Source organism: Schistocerca gregaria, chromosome 2 (genome assembly GCF_023897955.1).
Source record: "Schistocerca gregaria isolate iqSchGreg1 chromosome 2, iqSchGreg1.2, whole genome shotgun sequence".
NCBI classification, from domain to species: domain Eukaryota; kingdom Metazoa; phylum Arthropoda; class Insecta; order Orthoptera; family Acrididae; genus Schistocerca; species Schistocerca gregaria.
The window spans coordinates 1,054,568,812-1,054,590,729 of record NC_064921.1 but is presented as its reverse complement, the minus strand read 5'-3'; the positions used below and the strand labels follow the sequence as shown (position 1 = coordinate 1,054,590,729).

The following is a 21,918-nucleotide window of genomic DNA, read 5'->3' as shown; positions in this document are numbered from 1 at the left end:
ATTGCTGGTGAATTAAAGAAAAATGTAGTTTCGCAGGGAATCTTATAACTCTCTTGGCAAATGCCTTTCCGAGATTGATGTCTGAAATACTCCTCTGTGATGCAAACAAGGGGGAGATTGAGTCGATACTTAAATCACTGAATAATCTCATGGATATGGTGGAGTGTCTAGCAGAATATTAAAGTACTGTGCTGCAAATGTTAGCTCTGTATTTAGCCACATTTGTAATTTTTCCTTTAGGAATGGTCAGTTCCCTAAACGATTAAAGTACTCAACAGAAAAGCTGCCTTATAAATAGGGAGAAACGGATAATGTAGACAATTGTGAACCTATTTCTATTCCATCAGTGTTTGCTAAAGTTATTTAAATGGTTGTGTGTGTAAGGATAACTGATCATTTTATATCACACTATTTGCTATCAAATGAAGAGTTCGAGTTTAAAAGGCTTATCTCTGTGAGATATTGGATGGGTTAAACAAAAGGTTTCGAACGCTAGGCATATTTTTTGATTTAACTAAGGAGTTTGATTGTGTTGATCGCAAAACATTGCTCCAGAAGTTGGAATATATATTAAAAATGAAGAAATTCCTCCAGATGTATTTAAGGTGTCGATTTTATTTTGGCAACTAGTTTCAACGTTGTAACAACGTCATCGTCAGGCTCATATACTTGACGTCAACTGCGTGAGGCTGATACTGGAAGTCAGTGTTGAGATACGGACGTGCTCCGTGTGGAAGGTGGTTAGACTAACCAAGTAAGAATGTAGGGAAATCAGTAAAGAGAAAGCAAGTGTTGTTGTTAAATAGTTCCCATGGAAGTGGTGATGGCCAACTTTTGCAGGATGAACTAGGATCAGAAATCGAGGTCACAAATTTTTTAATACATAGTGCTGGTTTGGAGCAGGTGACAGAGGATTTAGGATCACTTTGCAAAGATTTCACTAAGGAAGACACCATTGTTATAGTGGGTGGGGCAGGTAATAGTATTGACAGAGATCCTGGGTGCAGTATAGAGTGTGACCTGGCAAAGATTGCATCTGCATCGAAGCATAGTAGTGTTGAGTTTGTATCTGTTCTTGGGCACCATGACCGACCACATGAGAACTCTTCCATCAAGAGAGTTGATTTGGAGTTGTAACGGCTGCTTATGTCGGGTGCAGGGTCACACATTGGTGTGGTTCCTGTTGATTCTCTCAATAGATAGGATTATACTAGGCATGGCCTTCACTTCAACAGGAAAAGAAAGAGCAAACTGGCTGGGAAAATAGCAGGAAAGTTAAAGGGGGGAGGCACTGTCATGAGTGGTACAATACCAGTGCTTACAGGGATCAGAAAAGACCCTTTTTTAGAGTAGGGAGGGCAGAAAGAAACCAAAGTTTAAGAGAGGTTAGGATTGAGACAAACCTTCAGTTTGCGAAAGAAACCAAAAAACATAATTCTAACTTATTACCTCAGCATACACAGCTATTGGTTAAGAATTTTCAACAATCAGCAGAAATTTCAACTCTACCCTATTTTAACTCAGTCAATGTGAAATGTCAGCTATCTTCATTGTTTCAAAACATTCGAGGACTGAGAAATAAGTTTAATGAATTAATTATCTGTATAGATGAATTAGAGTCCTCAAGACCAGCTGACATAATCTAAAAGATTTAGGTTAACATCTCACTTTTGTAGAGCAGAAATGGAGAAAGGAGGAATTTTCACATTCATCAGGAAGTGTGCAACAGAAGTAGAATTCCACAAAAAATCCTTTATACTATTAAGAGTATATTGCGCACCTGCAGGTAGCTTTAATCTGTTCATAAACCACCTTGAAGCTGTACTGGCCCATTTAACAACCAAAAACAAAGAAATGGTGGTTGCTGGTGATTTCAGTATATATTTCCTTCAAGACTCTCCCAATAAGAACTTATTTGAGTTAGTAACATTATGATTTCACTTAATTCCCACTATTAAGTTCCCCACTAGGGTAGCCAATTACTCTCAAACAGCCACTGATAATACCTTTATAGAAAAGTCCAGTGAACAAAATTGTATTACAAAACCAATAGTCAATGGCCTCTCAGACCATGACATGCAGTTCCTTCTGTTAAATGTTAATACTGAACAGGATATAAAATCTGTTAAATCTGAGCTCAAGACGGTTGATTACTTTAGGATACTCCTCAGAGACATTCACTGGAGTGATGTTTACAGTGTTCAGGGCACGAATGAAAAATAAAACACTTTTGCTAATAAAGTACTTACCTTATTTTAACACTGTTTTCCCCCAAAACTAACCAAAGTTGGAGCAAAGTCTACAAAGAAGTCATGGATTACTCAAGGAATAGAGGTATCTTGTAAAACAAATAGAAAACTGTATATTTCAGTCCAAAACAGTTCTGATGTTAATGCAATAGCACATTACAAGAAATACTGCATCATATTAAACACTGTGATGTGGACTTCAAAGATTACAAGGAAAAGATAGTCATATCAGATAACAAAATAAAGACAGTATGGGATATAGTAAAGGAGGAGACTGGTAGAACCAGAAATGAAGAGGGACAAATAGTATTAAGAGTAAATGATACATTAGTGACAGATGTGTATAGCGTTGCAGAGCTTTTTAGCGATGTGGTTGTTAGGTTCTGTAGATGCTGCTACAGAATACCTTAGACCAGACATTTCAAGTAACTTCCATAATATGAATTAGACCCTCACTACTCCAGCAGAAGTAATGTCCATCACAACATCTTTAAAACCAAAAACATCTAATGTTGTTGTTGTTGTCTTCAGTCCTGAGACTGATTTGATGCAGCTCTCCATGCTACTCTATCCTGTGCAAGCTGCTTCATCTCCCAGTACCTACTGCAACCTACATCCTTCTGAATCTGCTTAGTGTACTCATCTCTCGGTCTCCCTCTACGATTTTTACCCTCCACGCTGCCCTCCAATGCTAAATTTGTGATCCCTTGATGCCTCAAAACATGTCCTACCAACCGATCCCTTCTTCTAGTCAAGTTGTGCCACAAACTTCTCTTCTCCCCAATCCTATTCAATACCTCCTCATTAGTTACGTGATCTATCCACCTTATCTTCAGTATTCTTCTGTAGCACCACATTTCGAAAGCTTCTATTCTCTTCTTGTCCAAACTAGTTATCGTCCATGTTTCACTTCCATACATGGCTACACTCCATACAAATACTTTCAGAAACGACTTCCTGATACATAAATCTATATTCGATGTTAACAAATTTCTCTTCTTCAGAAACGCTTTCCTTGCCATTGCCAGTCTACATTTTATATCCTCTCTACTTCGACCATCATCAGTTATTTTACTTCCTAAATAGCAAAGCTCCTTTACTACTTTAAGTGTCTCATTTCCTAATCTAATTCCCTCAGCAACACCCGATTTAATTTGACTACATTCCATTATCCTCGTTTTGCTTTTGTTAATGTTCATCTTATATCCTCCTTTCAAGACACTGTCCATCCCGTTCAACTGCTCTTCCAAGTCCTTTGCCGTCTCTGACAGAATTACAATGTCATCGGCGAACCTCAAAGTTTTTACTTCGGCTCCATGAATTTTAATACCTACTCCAAATTTTTCTTTTGTTTCCTTTACTGCTTGCTCAATATACAGATTGAATAACATCGGGGAGAGGCTACAACCCTGTCTCACTCCTTTCCCAACCACTGCTTCCCTTTCATGCCCCTCGACTCTTATTACTGCCATCTGGTTTCTGTACAAATTATAAATAGCCTTTCGCTCCCTGTATTTTACCCCTGCCACCTTTAGAATTTGAAAAAGAGTATTCCAGTCAACATTGTCAAAAGCTTTCTCTAAGTCTACAAATGCTAGAAACGTAGGTTTGCCTTTTCTTAATCTTTCTTCTAAGATAAGTCGTAAGGTCAGTATTGCCTCACGTGTTCCCACATTTCGACGGAATCCAAACTGATCCTCCCCGAGGTCTGCATCTACCAGTTTTTCCATTCGTCTGTAAAGAATTCGCGTTAGTATTTTGCAGCCGTGGCTTATTAAACTGATAGTTCGGTAATTTTCACATCTGTCAGCACCTGCTTTCTTTGGGATTGGAATTATTATATTCTTCTTGAAGTCTGAGGGTATTTCGCCTGTCTCATACATCTTGCTCACCAGCTGGTAGAGTTTTGTCATGACTGGCTCTCCCAAGGCCGTCAGTAGTTCTAATCGAATGTTGTCTACTCCGGGGGCCTTGTTTCGACTCAGGTCTTTCAGTGCTCTGTCAAACTCTTCACGCAGTATCGTATCTCCCATTTCGTCTTCATCTACATCCTCTTCTATTTCCGTAATATTGTCCTCAAGTACATCGCCCTTGTATAAACCTTCTATATACTCCTTCCACCTTTCTGCCTTCCCTTCTTTGCTTAGAACTGGGCTGCCATCTGAGCTCTTGATATTCATACACGTGGTTCTCTTCTCTCCAAAGGTCTCTTTAATTTTCCTGTAGGCAGTATCTATCTTACCCCTAGTGAGATAAGCTTCTACATCCTTACATTTGTCCTCTAGCCATCCCTGTTTAGCCATTTTGCACTTCCTGTCGATCTCATTTTTGAGACGTTTGTATTCCTTTTTGCCTGCTTCATTTACTGCATTTTTATATCTTCTCCTTTCATCAATTAAATTCAATATTTCTTCTGTTACCCAAGGATTTCTAGCAGCCTTCGTCTTTGTACCTACTTTATCCTCTGCTGCCTTCACTACTACATCCCTCAGAGCTACCCATTCTTCTTCTACTGTATTTCTTTCCCCTATTCCTGTCAATTGTTCCCTTATGCTCTCCCTGAAACTCTGTACAACCTTTTTGCCTGCTTCATTTACTGCATTTTTATATTTTCTCCTTTCATCAATTAAATTCAATATTTCTTCTGTTACCCAAGGATTTCTAGCAGCCCTCGTCTTTGTACCTACTTTATCCTCTGCTGCCTTCACTACTACATCCCTCAGAGCTACCCATTCTTCTTCTACTGTATTTCTTTCCCCTATTCCTGTCAATTGTTCCCTTATGCTCTCCCTGAAACTCTGTACAACCTCTGGTTCTTTCAGTTTATCCAGGTCCCATCTCCTTAATTTCCCACATTTTTGCAGTTTCTTCAGTTTTAATCTACAGGTCATAACCAATAGATTGTGGTCAGAGTCCACATCTGCCCCTGGAAATGTCTTACAACTTAAAACCTGGTTCCTAAATCTCTGTCTTACCATTATATAATCTACCTGATACCTTTTAGTATCTCCAGGGCTCTTCCACGTATACAACCTTCTTTCATGATTCTTAAACTAAGTGTTAGCTATGATTAAGTTGTGCTCTGTGCAAAATTCTTCTAGGCGGCTTCCTCTTTCATTTCTTAGCCCCAATCCATATTCACCTATTATGTTTCCTTCTCTCCCTTTTCCTACACTCGAATTCCAGTCACCCATTACTGTTAAATTTTCGTCTCCCTTCACTATCTGAATAATTTCTTTTATTTCATCGTCCATTTCTTCAATTTCTTCATCATCTGCAGAGCTAGTTGGCATATAAACTTGTACTACTGTAGTAGGTGTGGGCTTCGTATCTATCTTGGCCACAATAATGCGTTCACTATGCTGTTTGTAGTAGCTTACCCGCATTCCTATTTTCCTATTCATTATTAAACCTACTCCTGCATTACCCCTATTTGATTTTGTGTTTATAACCCTGTAGTCACCTGACCAGAAGTCTTGTTCCTCCTGCCACCGAACTTCACTAATTCCCACTATATCTAACTTTAACCTATCCATTTCCCTTTTTAAATTTTCTAACCTACCTGCCCGATTAAGGGATCTGACATTCCACGCTCCGATCCGTAGAACGCCAGTTTTCTTTCTCCTGATAACGACATCTTCCTGAGTAGTCCCCGCCCAGAGATCCGAATGGGGGACTATTTTACCTCCGGAATATTTTACCCAAGAGGATGCCATCATCATTTAATCATACAGTAAAGCTGCATGTCCTCGGGAAAAATTACGGCTGTAGTTTCCCCTTGCTTTCAGCCGTTCGCAGTACCAGCACAGCAAGGCCATTTTGGTTAATGTTGCAAGGCCAGATCAGTCAATCATCCAGACTGTTGCCCCTGCAACTACTGAAAAGGCTGCTGCCCCTCTTCAGGAACCACACGTTTGTCTGGCCTCTAAACAGATACCCCTCCGTTGTGGTTGCACCTACGGTACGGCCATCTGTATCGCTGAGGCACGCAAGCCTCCCCACCAACGGCAAGGTCCATGGTTCATGGGGGATATATATATATATATATATATATATATATATATATATATATATATATATATATATGTACTTACACACACACACACACACACACACACACACACACACACACACACACACACACACACACACATGCACACACACTTATTTACAATGAACACATTACTGCACTGGTGCAGAAGTTACCTAGTACTTATATATAATCTAACTTCTCCACCACTGCAGTAATGTATTCATTGTAAATAAGTGTGTGTGTGTGTGTGTGTGTGTGTTTGTGTGTGTAAGTACAATTTAACTTGTGCAGCACATCAGTTGTAACCTTCCTGTATATAAAAATTTCTGGTACAAAATTGACTGAGAATTAAAACTGATAAATTTTGGACATATGCAGTGCTACGTCATGGTCCTGTGAAACCAACCTTAATAAACAGAAAAATTTTACCTGGTAATGGTGTCACCAGATAACGCTGTCTATATATCTGCTCCTAAATGGCACAGCTTAGTGCAATGCTGGCCTCTCTACTACTACTGAACAATATTTCTCTGAAATTTGCATTATTAGAAAAAAAACTGACCTTGCTTGTTGACATACCTGCATATCTGGTCCCCTGTTTATTAAACAACACATGACTATGATCTGGAAAAATTTGTAAAATATTTAAATTCAAGTAAATGACTGGTAAAAAATTATGTTCTGAAAAACCTTGTTATTGAAAACATTTCTACAAACCATTACATAAAAAATTGAACAATACAAGCCTGACTTAATTAGTGCTGAGAAATCACCAAAAGATTGAAACAAATTCATATTAACATGTCAGACAACAAGTACGTGCGTGGCGATGAAGAACAATAAAGTTTACCTTACACTACATGGCAATGAATTGGTCTGCACGAGCAGCAACAGCTCTTGCTCTTACGTGGCTAGCAGCTGTACTGTAGCAGTGAGCTACTACGACTGCACCGTAGCAGTGAACTACTGCGACTCTTCCATAAGAACGAACTACTGCGACCGCTCTGTAGGAGCGAGCGTTTGTTGCTGCTGCCGACATTGCTCTGAGCTGCAATTCTATTGCAGCAGAGATGTTTTATATCGCAGGTAGCGCGTGACCAATACATCGAAATTACGTTTGCTCCAATAGGGTAGACAACAAAAGACCTCTCATATAATGTACCCCTTACACAGTGCAGTAAAGTGTTCATTGTAAATAAGTATTGTAGTAGTTATGTTATATGTTTATTACCCTATAAATAAAAAACATGTTTTTTAAATTTTAAATTCAGTACATTAATGCGATCATAGTATATGAATGTTTGTAAAGCCATCCCTGCTTAGTCATTTTGCACTTCCTCTCCATCTCATTTTTGAGACTTGTATTCCTTTTTGCCTGCTTCATTTAGTTCATTTCTGTATTTTCTCCTTTCATCAATTAAATTTAGTATCTCTTCTGTTACCCAGGGATTTCTAAAAGCCCTCGTCTTTTAGCCTACTTGATCCTCTGTTGCCTTTACTATTTCATCTCTGAAAGTTACCTATTCTTCTTGAACGGCATTTCTTTCCCCCGTTCTTGTCAATCGTTCCCTAATGCTCTCTCTGAAACTCTCTACAACCTCTAGATCTTTCAGTTTATCCAGGTCCCATCTCCTTAAATTCCTACCTTTTTCCAGTTTCTTCAGTTTTAACCCACAGTTCTTAACCAATAGATTGTGGTCAGAGGCCACATCTGCCCCTGGAAATGCCTTACACTTTAAAACCTGGTTCCTAAATCTCTGTAATACCATTATATAATCTATCTGAAAGCATCCAGTGTCTCCAGGCCTCTCCCATGTATACAACCTTCTTTCATGATTCTTCAACCAAGTGTTAGGTATGGTTAAGTTATGCTCTGTGCAAAATTCTAGCAGGTGGTTTCCTCTTTCATTCCTTACGCCCATTTCATATTCATATACTACTTTTCCTTCTCTTCCCGTTCCTGCTATCGAATTCCAGTCAGCCATGAATATAAAATTTTCGTCTCCCTTCACTATCTGAATAATTTCTTTTATCTCATCACACATACGTACTTGGTATTTATGAAGTCATATCTCCATAACTGCCTGTCGTACAATGATATAATTTGGCAGGTACGTTTAGTGATATGTGTAAATGATGTCTACAAAATGTGTCACGATTGCAGATAGTAGTAAAGAAGTAAAAAATTAAAACCTCATGTAGACGGGCAGTTTCATTGCATGAACAGTGAACATATTGCAAACGATAAGCTGTGCTTCTTTCATCATTTTGTGGAGGCTGTCAGGGAGAAAAAGTGTCGTGAAGGTTTAAAACTGTATATACAGTTTGGTGCAAGTTACTAAATGCTATCATTTCGAAATAGTGGATGAATAAATTTTGGATATTCTCGCGCCGTGGGCAGCATTTCTTTTTTACTCTCTCCACTATCCCTTCGATAGATAGGTGGTTCTTACCCCCACAGCAAATATTTTCAGTCAGTTATTGGCATATGTAGTAAATTTGGTTGACATCCTGTAAGTGGTTACGAGGAGGTGTCGGGCATACAAACATAGGTACAAAATAATGCATTCATTTTAATAATACGTTTTGATTCGGAATACAGCTGTATTTCTAGTTTCTGAATGCTTATCAAAAAAAAAAAAATGGTTCAAATGACTCTGAGCAGTATGGGACTTAACTGCTGTGGTCATCAGTCCCCCAGAACTTAGAACTGCTGAAACCTAACTAACCTAAGGACATCACACACATCCATGTCCGAGGCAGGATTCAAACCTGCGACCGTATTGGTCGCGCGTTTCCAGACTGTAGCGGCTAGAACCGCTCGGCCACCCCGGCCGGCGAATGTTTATCCTTTTGTTGTGTGCTCCTCTTTAATCTGAGACCAAACCACTTTGTAGATATGCAGGTCGTGTGAAAACCTTTTTCAGCAAGTTATGCTATAACGAAGGTAGGTGCTCAGTGATTTGGAAACCCGCCGGCAATGACCGACACAAGAGGATATGATGCACACAAAGTTCATTTGCTGCACATTCTGCAGTAAGGCCGTGTGACACGGTGCAGGTTTCGCCACAAGTTTGCTCGACGCCAAGCTGAGCTGGTTCTCAGGTGGTGGGAACGATAGTTCGGAAGCTGCAATTGTCACGTTGTATGACCTCTACCGCAACTTGTTTGGTGGCAAAATGTCTGTTTCAGGTGCCCATGTAGTTGTCTCGGCATGCGGGAACAATTACTCCCCGTTTGCACCAATCAAACCAGGGAAGGCCAGAAACTGCGCCCGTGGGCTGCCCTCTTCCTCCGCCACCCCGCTGTGCTGTCTGAGCGGGAACGGAGGGGAAGCGCGAACTCGCCGCTTAGACGGTAGAACAGTCGGCGCACGGAACACACACAACCTGGGATGGGCCTGGTTCCATATTGTGCCACATTTTGAAGTTCGAGAAATTTGAGTTATTTGTCATAAGGAGCGGTATTACTCCGCTGCTGACTGTTGGTGCAATCGCATGTACCGACGAAAACAATAAGTCAGTAATATTGTGTGATCCACACAGTGCCATGTAAAATTCCTACAACATTTCCGCTGAGATATAGGAAATGATGCAAAAAGAAACAGTCTCTATGGCACGCCATTAGTGATGGAATAAGTCATCATTTCTTCGTGTGAAAGGAAACAAAAATTTTTACCTAACACATCTCTGACGACAGTGACATTGCTATAACTCTCAGCGAAATATTTCAGACACAAAAAGAAAATTTTCATCTATCTGTTACAAACTGTCGGCACAAAGGCAGGCGCAAGCATTTTATCGTGTTGTCATCAATCAGGCTGCCACGTAATCGTGACTCATTTAGTTTCAATGTCGAAGAAATCGCTCACGCACATAAGTTGATCCGCACATGGACATCACTTGTGCAGCCTCATTATGGAGACGTGGTGACTCTTCCGGAGGAAAAATTTCGTAGAACTCCTGGACAGTTTTAACGTACTAGAATGTGCTTTTTAATCGGGAATAACGCTGCAGATCGATCAGTTCAACCTGTAAATGAACGGGGTTGCTTTCAACTGCTACACCAAATCTCTGTTCAGCCACTGTGGAAGTGGGACATCGGCTTGTCAAATACTTAACAAATAAAATTGTCAAGTTAGTTTATTTTATTTTCGCCACCAGTCTGAGTAAATCACTGTGCCACACTCACTCCCCTTATGTACCCCACAGTAATTGTCGACATTGTCATACCGAAGCCATCTGTTCCTGGACGCCGTCAGTCAAGTGCTTCCTCCGAAGACTGGACGGCATCTCTGAGTTCTTTGTCAGTTACAACAAATGGTCTTGAAAACAACTGTGCCATTAGCGGTGTCCTAAAAACGACTTGAAAACAGTTCCTGTCTTTCTTCCAGCACTGAAGTGAATTGTTCAAAACTCCCATATTATTTAACACCAGAGAGATTAAGAAAATAGGTGGTGTTCGTTTTTAGAAGTTATCACTTCCACAACGCAATTTTCATTTTAAGTGCATCCTTATTCCTCATTTAAATCAGATATTAACTGCTTCTCATCGTGCAACGTGTTATTGAGGGGGTCCCGGGTGTGCAGTAAAGTCAACTACAAATACGAGGTCTGCAGTCTATTCCGGATGTTTAAAAACTTTGGAGAAGAAGTAGGAGATTAGTCTTTAAGGTCCCGTCGACAACAGGGTCATTAGAGACGGAGCACAGGCTCGGATTAGGAAAGGACGTAGCAGGAAATCAGCCATGGCCTCTCCATACCGACATCTGCCTCAAGCGATTTAGGGAAACATGGGAAAACCTAAATCATCATGGCTGGACGCAAGTTTGAACCGTTGTCCTCCAGAATGCGAGTCCAGTGTGTTAACCACTGCGAAGGCCGGTGTGGCCGAGCGGTTCTAGGCGCTACAGTCCGGAATCGCGCGACCGCTACGATCGCAGGTTCGAATCCTGCCCCAGGCATGGGTGTGTATGATGTCCTTAGCTTAGTTAGGTTTAAGTAGTTCTAAGTTCTAGGGGACTGATGACCACAGCAGTTAAGTCCCATAATCCTCAGACCCATTTGAACCATTTTACTGTGCTTGCAGTTCCATCAAAGACTTTTTAAACTGACGATGTAATAGCCCGTGTGACTTTAAATAATTTACTTTTCGGACCAGCACTTTCACAAAGTGCTCCATCTCTGAAAGTTTAGCACCAAGTGCTTCTCCATATGCGAAACAATGAAATCCGTACAAATCATCTGTCGATTGTTGTAGTTTTCTGCGCAGCAATGCATCTCTGGCGCTCCATCGGTGGTAACTGAGACGAAGATGTTCCAGTTGATGCCAACGACGTCAGTTGCCATTTTCAGCAACTCGATCCCTCCCATTGTGCTTTTCATTGACATAAGTTCTAACGGTTCTTTTGTTACGCGCATGTTGCTGTCGATTCCACGAACATAAATCGCGTGATGAGCCGTGTCCAAAATCTCGATCGACATGTCCAAAGCAATCGAGACTCCAATGAACTTGTTGTCATTCTCAGTTAATTTCCTGTAGACACTCGGTGCCATGACAGCAATACGGTGAGCTATTGTTTCACACAAAAGAAGAATTCCGGGAAACCTTTGTACCTCCAATGGCGTCACTAATTCCGCTGCACCAACAATGTGCTCTTTAATGAATTCGCCGTCACTGAATGATTAGTTAGATGGGGCAGTTTTGAGCTCTCTTATGTACTTTGCTTTTAACGATAGGCCGCTACAGTTTCTTGCTGGTCAAAAGTATGGAGGAGTAGACTGCGATCTAAACACATCGGATTTCTGAAAGAAAATGCGTACAAATACAAGGAACATAACCACAATTCTTTTCACGTTAAGATCGGCTTGCTGTGCAGGACTGCCCCGAACCTTTTTAAATCCGCCAACTTGTTTTCGTGTTCACCGCCAACGAAATCTTTAAATTCCTTGTACATTGTGGTGCAACGTCTTTCTGTGGAACACCTGCGGTGTCATTCTATTGTTGTTGCTGTGGTCTTCAGTCCTGATACTGGTTTGATGTAGCTCTCCATGCTACTCTATCCTGTGCAAGCTTCTTCATCTCCCAGTAACTACTGCAACCTACATCCTTCTGAATCTGCTTGGTGTATTCATCTCTTGGTCTCCCTCTATGATTCTTACCCTACACGCTGCCCTCGAATACTAAATTGGTGATCCCTTGATGCCTCAGACCATGTCTTACTAACCGAACCCTTCTTCTCGTCAAGTTGTGCCACAAACTTCTCTTCTCCCCAATCCCATTCAACACCTCCTCATTAGTTATGTGATCTGACCTTCTAATTTTCAGCATTCTACTGTAGCACCACATTTCGAAAGCTTCTATTCTCTTCTTGTCCAAACTATTTATCGTCCATGTTTCACTTCCATACATGGCTGCGCTCCATACAAACACTTTCAGAAACGAGTTCCTGACACTTAAATCTATACTCGATGTTAACAAATTTCTCTTCTTCAGAAACGCTATCCTCGTTTTGATTTTGTTGATGTTCATTTTATATCCTCCTTTCAAGACACTATCCATTCCGTTCAACTGCTTTTCCAAGTCCTTTGCTACCTCTGACAGGATTTCAATGTCATCGGCGAACGTCAAAGTTTTTATTTCTTTTCCATGGATTTCAATACCTATTCCATATTTTTCTTTTGTTTCCTTTACTGCTTGCTCAATATACACATTGAATAACATCGGGGTGAGCCTAGAACCCTGTCTCACTCCCTTCCCAGCCACTGCTTCCCTTTCATGCCCCTCGACTCTTATAACTGCCATCTGGTTTCTGTACAAATTGTAAATAGCCTTTCGCTCCCTTTATTTTAACCTTACCAGCTTCAGAATTTGAAAGAGAGTATTCCAGTCAACATTGTAGAAAGCTTTCTCTAAGTCTACAAAAGCTAGAAACGTAGGTCTGCCTTTCCTTAATCTAGCTTCTAAGATAAGCCGTAGGGTCAGTATTGCCTCACGTGTTCCAATATTTCTGCAGAATCCAAATTGATCTTCCCCTAGGTCAGCTTCTACTATTTTTTCCATTCGTCTGTAAAGAATTCGTGTTAGTATTTTGCAGCCGTGGCTTATTAAACTGATAGTTCGGTAATTTTCACATCTGTCAGCACCTGCTTTCTTTGGGATTGGAATTATTATATTCTTCTTGGTCATTCGATTATGTGACAGACACTGAGAAATTTGATACTTCCGTTCGAAAATGTACCGCAACTCCCACTCATACATAAATGTTTGACACAATACATCGCTGGTCTACCTCTTTTTCAGCGTGTTCTTTTACACTTCCTTTAAACCACAAGCAAATGTCGTGCAAGACAGAGAGTGCAGATAATGCTGCACCACACGCCAGAAGAAGCAGCGCCTCACCGCCGCACTACGTGATCTGCCGCGCAGTACCGAGTGCTTCCGAGACGCGCCGATCACAGCCGACACACACCGAGCCTCGGGCCGACGCAGCCGCACACGGCGCGCGCGTGTAGTAAAGCAGGCTGTGGCCGGTCCTGAAATAAAGCAACAGTACTTAATGCACTCCACAGCGTATACAAGCACAGGAATTACGAGGCATTTCTGAGGTTCTGTGCGTGGCGCCGCCGCTTTCTGCGGGATCCTGGCTTTCAGGAAGAGACCTCAGACGCCGCCAGGACTCCTGATGAGGCAGCGCTGGACATCTTCTAAAGAATAACCAGAGGAGTAGTTCGGGAGCTAGGTTCCGGCACACGCGAAGCTTCCTGCAAGCAGCAGTCTCGCAGCAAACGATGCCTGGTCGGCAACCGTTGCCCGAGCCAACAAGCCAGCTTTCCATTTTCTGTTTAGTTGATCTTCTGTGTGAGTACACTGTTTAGCCATCAACGATTACATTCCCAGGATGAGATTTTCACTCTGCAGCGGAGTGTGCGCTGATATGAAAGTTCCTGGCAGATTAAAACTGTGTGACGGACCGAGACTCCACCTCGGGACCTTTGCCTTTCGCGGGCAAGTGCTCTACCAACTGAGCTACCCAAGCACGACTCACGCCCCGTCCTCACAGCTTTTCAACAATGACACTGTTTAGCCATAAGAGATTACGCACGAATAAATTTAAAACAAATTCTATTCCACATGACTTGGTGTTAAGGCTGACGGCTTTTGTAATCCGCAAACAACACGTATCACAGAATAGGGCCATTAATAATGCTTTAGCCCAGTGGTCTCAAACTGTGGTGGGACTTCTAGCGGCGAGAGGAGTAGGGGGGTCGCGGTGTACCAAAAATATCTTAGTGACAAGCAGTTAGGTTGTTTTTTTTTTTTTCGAACAAAGAAGATGCTGTTGATCGGGACTGAATTTTGCCCGACGCCGGTGTTACGCCAGACGCGGTCGACGACGATCAAAACGGGGCCATGTTTTCAGCATAGTTTGAAATGACCGGGCGAGCTGGGTAACGTCGGCCATCGCCGGAATCGACCGTTGAGGGCTGTATTGTGACTGTGTCCGTAGCTACGACGCACATTGCAGGCTTTGTCTCGAGTATCTCGATGCCTCCTTACAGTCTTTCAGATTTCGCGAGGAAGACTTATTGCAGTATGAAGCGGTTCCTGGTTAGCGGCACCAGTCGTCCATCAACTGGTGGAGGGCAGGGAGATACTCCAAAAGCGGAGACGACAGGCTGTGGTAAGAACTAATCCCGAAAACTACTGTCAGTGAACGTTAGCCGTGCGTAATTTCTTCAAGCATTTTAGCTCCTGACAGCATGAAGTCTAACAAGCCTTGTAATCAAACATCCTGAATTGATTGGAAAACCGAAATAGTTTTTTGTCGTGAAACTAAATGTTTTAATGTCTTTTGGACAACATGGTTGTGGAGAGAAGCACCGATTAGTATGATTAATCAATAATTCAAGAACAGTTTTAATCGCATTTATTATTGTTATAATACCGTCAACCGGTTTCAACCCAACGTAGGGGTCATCTTCTGGGCGTTTACACCATTACTCGACTGCGGGTGGTTTCACTCCTGTCTACATAACGGCAGGAAACTAATGTCTACCTGGAAGAAGTATATTAAACTACGAATGTGTCTTCTAAAACCCTTTTAACCTCTTACGAGATTCCCATAGGACTGCTAAATGCAAGAAACCACACACAGTTGTAGAACCTCTGGTTGTACCAGCAGCGATTGATATAATATCAACAATGCTCCATGGCTCCTTTGCTCAACAGTGTGTAGAGGTATTTCAGACACTTCTGATGATTTACTACAATAGTTAATCTATAAATTGCGCAACAAACGTTTTGCATTTCAAGAGGACGAAGCGACTGATATTCGTTAAGAGGCTCGTTTGATTGGTGATGTTCGTTTCGTTGACGAGTTGAACAATCGAGAGGAACTGCTTTTCTGTCAGCCGAGACTGAAAACAACAACAACACATCAAAACTGTTTTGACATGATCAATATTTTTTTTAACCAATACTGCAAATTAAAGAACAGGTGTATTTGAGTGTGCACAGATGGAGCTCCCGGAGTGTATGGGGTTCAGGGGATTGCGAGAGAAAATTATAGCCGTAGCTGCTGATACAGTTTGGACTTACTCGTGATACATTGGGAGGCTGTGGACGCTAAACAACTTAGCCCACTCCATCAAGTGTAAACAGTTATAGAAACAGTTGATGTTATAAAGGCAAAATCTGTAAGTTGAAGGCCTTTGAAAGTGCTATGTAAGGAGCCGGCCGAGGTGGCCGAGCGGTTGTAGGCGCTAAAGTCTGGTACCGCGCGACCACTACGGTCGCAGGTTCGAATCCTTCCTCGCGCATGGTGTGTGGTGTCCTTAGGTTAGCTAGGTTTAAGTAGTTCTAAGTTCTAGTTTACTCATGACCTCAGAAGTTAAGCCCCATAATGCTCAGAGCCATTTGAACCATTTTTTTGCTATGTGAGGAGATGGGAGCGGAACACACTCAGCTCCACTTTTTTACTAATACTCAATGGATTTCAAGGAATGAAGTACTAAAAGGAAAGTTTCAGCTGAGGAAATGAGGCATTCTGTTTCTTAGAGGTGAAAAGTCACTCTCTTGCAGACTGGGTTACCGGACTGTCATTTTTGATGAACTAATTATTCTTAACGCTTCACTTTAAGGTATTCAGGCAGCTATACTATCTTGGACTGAAAAAGTTAAGGCGTTTATCAAGAAATTGGAACTGTGACAAAACTGAGTGGAAAGTGGCATGCCAGATATGTTCCCCATTCCAGTGTGACTATTAGACGAAACAGATAATCCAATACTTACAATAGAAATTAAAAAACGGCGTTCTTCATATAGCTACACTGTAAGATCATTTCGACGATTTTGATAAATTTAATCGGATTAAAAATCCATTGAAAAATGCACCGGGCTCATCTGTCTAAATATAAGGGAGCAACAAGTTCTTGATATCACTAGTGATGCTTCGCTGAAGAGTAAATTTAAGGAAGTGCTTTTTTGGGGTTTTGAGTACATATTAGCAAGGAATTCACAACGCTGAACGCAGTGAAGATCCTGGTTCGTTTTGCAATAATATACTTGTGCAGGACTGGCTTTTCAACTCTGGCAGCTATGAAATCTAATTATCGTTCAGAGCTAAATGAGGGGCTGTTTCTGCTGTCACCACGTCTTCAGAAATTTTCTTCTCAAAAGCAAGCTCATGCATTACACTGTGCACTGTAACTCAAATTTTTAATGCTCTTATAATCCTCGTTTGTGCAATGGTAAATATTGTTCACTTCATAATTTTTGAATAAATGAAAATGTGATTAAAGTAAACAGCTTGCTCTGTACTTTCGTTATAACAGTTCAACTAGTTTTTTTTCTGTAACCTTTCAGGCTTTCCTGGCGATCTAATGAGATCTTGGGTTGTCGGGTGTTCTGCCGGATATCAGCGTCGTACTTTCACGATATTTCGGTCACGTAACTCGTAACCTACATCATGTGCGACCTGAGACTGCTCCTCGAGTGGACCTGATCCAGTATTTATGCCTATGGCCTTCCCCCTCCACCAACGGCTGCAGGCGCTTCCTCTGTGGCCCGCGCCCATTCCCTGCGACCTGCTGGAGCGTTGCTGCTCCGTTTCCCGTCCGCTGCGGTTCTAGGTGTTCCCTCTGCGGTCCGCGCCCACCAAACCCGCTCCTGGGGGTTTCATCTACGGTCTGGGGTACCAGGCGTTCCGCCTGCGGTCCGCGCCCGCTCACCACGACCTGTTGGAGCGTTGCCGCTCCGCTTTTCGTCCGCTGCGGCTCTGGATGTTCCCCCTGCAATCCGCGCCCGCTCACCACTACCTGTTGGAGCGTTGCCGCTCCGTTTTTGGTCCGCTGCGGCTCTGGATGTTCCCTCTGCGGTCCGCGCCCACCAGTCCCACTTCTGGGTGTTCCATCTTCGGTCTGGTGCGCCTGCAGTCCGATAGGGGCTCGTTTTCCATCTCCATGTCTTTGGTTCTTCTGTTTGTGTAGTGTTGCAGCTGGCGTCATTGTTCCTTTAACAATTCCAGAGCTGGATCCCAGGCTCTGTTTGGCTGGTGCCCTGTGTCACGGTTCATAAGATCGTCAGCCATTTTTATTTCTATCGGTTCTCTTATAACACTGTCCCAAAATCTGGGTGTTTGTGCTAGAATCTTGGTATCCTCATACTTCATGGCATGATATAGTTCTAGACAGTGTTCAGCTATGGTTGACTTAGTCACCTGTCTTAATCTAGTGTGCCTCTGATGTTCTTTGCACCTGATCTCTACAGTTCTTGTCGTCTGGCCAATGTAGGACATGCCACATTGACAAGGTATATTGTAAATCCCTGGTTTTCGTAACCCCAGGTCGTCTTTGACCCTCCCCAACAGTCCACCGATCTTGTTGGATGGACAGAAAACACACTTGATATTGTGTTTACAGAGGATCCTACTGATTCTGGCAGAAATAGAGCCAGCATAGGACAGATATGCCACCTTCTTTGCTTCATCTAGGTCTTCTTCAGGAACCTGTGGTATAGTGGCTGGTTGGAGTGCCTTCTCAATTTGTCTGTCCGTGTATCCATTCTTGGAGAAAACTGTTTTGAGACGTTCTATCTCTTTAGGTAGATTCTCTTGGTATGACAGGGCACGTGCTCTGTGGACCAAGGTCTGCAGAACCCCATTATTCTGTGCAGGGCGGTGACAGCTGCTGGCCTGCAGATATAAATCAGTGTGTGTTGGCTTTTGGTACACACTGTGGCCAATTGATCCATCTGCTTTCCTCTGGACTAGTACATCCAGAAATGGCAGCTGGCCATTCTTCTCCATCTATTTGAGATACAGGGGTAATTCAGTGACAGCTCCAGTAACCATCCGACAGAAGCCACTACACAAGTAGACACACTAAGCAATAAAAACCCGGCAGAGACAAGTGTGGCGCCGAAGACAGCAGCTACGTGAGTGCAGACAGAAGCTGCGACCTTAACAGGCAGCCCGGTGTAGAGCCGGTAGCCAGGCTTCGGTATCGAGATCGTCTCCTTTCGTTCTGGCGCGTTCTCCGAGTTTTTATTGTTACGTGTTTTTGTTATTAATATTGGAGAGTGTTTCCAAGATTTGTGTCTGACAGACGAAATCACGATTCTGTAAGTCCCTCTCTACAGGGTGTTACAAAAAGGTACAGCCAAACTTTCAAGAAACATTCCTCACACACAAAGAAAAAAAAGATGTTATGTGGACATGTTTCCGAAAACGCTTAATTTCCATGTTATAGATCATTTTAGTTTCGTCAGTATGTACTTTACTTCCTCGATTCACCGCCAGTTGGCCCAATTGAAGGAAGGTAATGTTGATTTCGGTGCTTGTGTTGACATGCAACTCATTGCTCTACAGTACTAGCATCAGGCACATCAGTACGTAGCATCAACAGGTTAGCGTTCATCATGAACGTGGTTTTGCAGTCAGTGCAATGTTTACGAATGCGGAGTTGGCAGATGCCCATTTGATGTATCGATCAGCACGGGGCAACAGCTGTGGCGTGGTACGTTTGTATCGAGACAGATTTCCAGAACGACGGTGTACCGACAGGAAGACTTTCGAAGCAATTGATCGGCGTCTAAGGGAGCACGGAACATTCCAGCCTATGACTAGCGACTGGGGAAGACCTAGAACGACGAGGACACCTGCAATGGACGAGGCAATTCTTCGTGCAGTTGGCGATAACCCTAATGTCAGCGTCAGAGAAATTGCTGCTGTACAAGGTAATGTTGATAACGTCACTGTGTGGAGAGTACTATGAGAGAAATAGTTGTTTCCGTACCATGTACAGCGTGTGCAGGCACTATCAGCAGCTGATTGGCCTCCACGGGTACACTTCTGCGAATGGTTCATCCAACAATCTATCAATCCTCATATCAGTGCAAATGTTCTCTTTACTGATAAGCCTTCATTCCGACGTGATCAAATTGTAAATTTTCACAATCAACATGTGTGGGCTGACGACAATCCGCATGCAGTTGTGCAATCACGTCATCAACACAGATTTTCTGTGAACGTTTGGGCAGGCATTGTTGGTGATGTCTCGATTGGGACGCATGTTCTTCCACCTACACTGAATGGAGCACGTTATAATGATTTCATACGGGATACTCTACCTGTGCTGCTAGAACATGTGCCTTTACAAGTACGACACAACATGTGGTTCATGCACGATTGAGCTCCTGCACATTTCAGTCGAAGTGTTCGTACGCTTCTCAACAACGGATTCGGTGACCGACGGATTGGTGGAGGCGGACCAATTCCATGGCCTCCACGCTCTCCTGACCTCAATCTACTTGACTTTCATTTATGGGGGCATTTGAAAGCTCTTGTCTGCGCAACCCCGGTACCAAATGTAGAGACGCTTCGTGCTCGTATTGTGGACGGCTGTGATACAATACGCCATTCTCCAGGGCTACATCAGCGCATCAGGGATTACATGCGACGGAGGATGGATGCATGTATCCTCGCGAACGGAGGACATTTTGAACATTTCCTGTAACAAAGTGTTTTAGGCACGCTGGTACGTTCTGTTGCTGTGTGTTTCCATTCCATGATTAATGTGATTCGAAGAGAAGTAATAAAATGAGCTCTAACATGGAAAGTAAGCGTTCCCGGACACATGTCCACATAACATATTTTCTTTCTCTGCGTGTGAGGAATGTTTCCTGAAAGTTTGGCCGTACCTTTTTGTAACACCCTGTATACAGATGGTTGGAGGACCTCGGCTGTTTGGCGTCAAATGTCGAACCAGAACAGCATCGGCCGTGAGCCACAAGGTCTAGCCCTGCATTACCCCATCTTCAGGCCTCCCGATTGACGTCTGGGAAGAATCCCACGTCCGGTCCACTCAAAGTAGAGGCCAGCATTCAGTTAAGAAAAAATCCACGGATACCAGGTATCCTACGTTGTTTTGGCTGGACCACGTCAGTAGGGGGCGTGAACAGTCAGCGCTGAAACTGGTTGCTCAAATAAACTGGAAATTTATACGGCTGAAGGCGTTTTGCTTCGACATTTTAAATCACGACAATGTGTCACATGCCCTGGCTCCATGAGACTCTGCGATGAGCTCTCAGAATGTGATCATTAGTGCTATAATTGTTGTGATTAGGAACTATTCACCTTCACCTGTTCAAACACTAGTAAAATCTCGGCACGAAAATATCTTCTGTCAGCGTTCGTTAATGTTGTCGGTGACCAAGATGTGTAGTACGAGAATGATATTTGCTAAATGCCTGCCACTTGGAGCACAATGAAAATGAATGTCACTGACGATCCTAGCGCTGTTACACATCCATCAGAGGATGAAAGAGGGAATGCCTCAGTTTATTTATTCCGCACTGATTTGGGTTTGTACAAACCTTTTCAGTCTGTTTTGCCTCCCTTCACGCAGGTCTGACCAACGACGATATCGCGGCACAAGCAATTCTGTTCTTCTTCGGTGGTTTCGAAACGGTGTCGACGGTGATGACTTTCTGCAGCTACCTGCTGGCAACGAACGAGGACGTGCAGACGAGGCTGCAGCAGGAGGTGGACGGATTCATGAAGAAGAGCGGATGGCGGCCCGACTATGAGCAGGTCATGGGCTGCCAGTACCTCGATATGGTGATCTCCGGTAGGTTCCAGCTTTTTTATTTTTTTAAAATCGGAAACGAAAACAAACTTAAATCGTTACAGTTTTATTTTGATGACTTATTGACTCTCATTCAGTACAGAAAGAAGGACAGTATCAGTCGGAATGCCATCTGTCTGCTTTATGGCACTGCAGATCTAGATTTCAACTGACCGTTGAACTATCACCAGTTTGCCATAAAAAGAATAATACAAGATTCAGATACAGAAGCAGCGCATTGATCAAACACCCTTCACAGTAACACACAATTATAATTCCACTATTACAATTGCCGTTATAAATAGTCATGTAGACTAAACGTAATTATAACAACCCATATTCCAATGTAACTCAGGGATCTACAAGTATTACTCCAAATGAGGCTGTTGTTTACACATCCATACAGCTAACTTCGGTTTACGTCATACCGAGTATCAACCCCCATATATTTATTGCCCATACATTAAAGGATGCCTTAGGCTAAGCTATATATATATATATATATATATAT

The 21,918-nt window shown here is 42.6% G+C and overlaps 1 protein-coding gene across 1 annotated transcript in view; it reads left to right on the top strand.

Annotated features, from left to right (window-relative positions):
- The window catches only part of LOC126335589 (cytochrome P450 9e2-like), an 84,487-nt gene that overhangs the window by 32,921 nt on the left and 29,648 nt on the right, over positions 1-21,918 (top strand). The window contains exon 6 of the mRNA XM_049999028.1: positions 21,189-21,410. Coding sequence (XP_049854985.1) covers positions 21,189-21,410 — 222 coding nt within the window. The remainder of the gene's footprint in view (positions 1-21,188; positions 21,411-21,918) is intronic.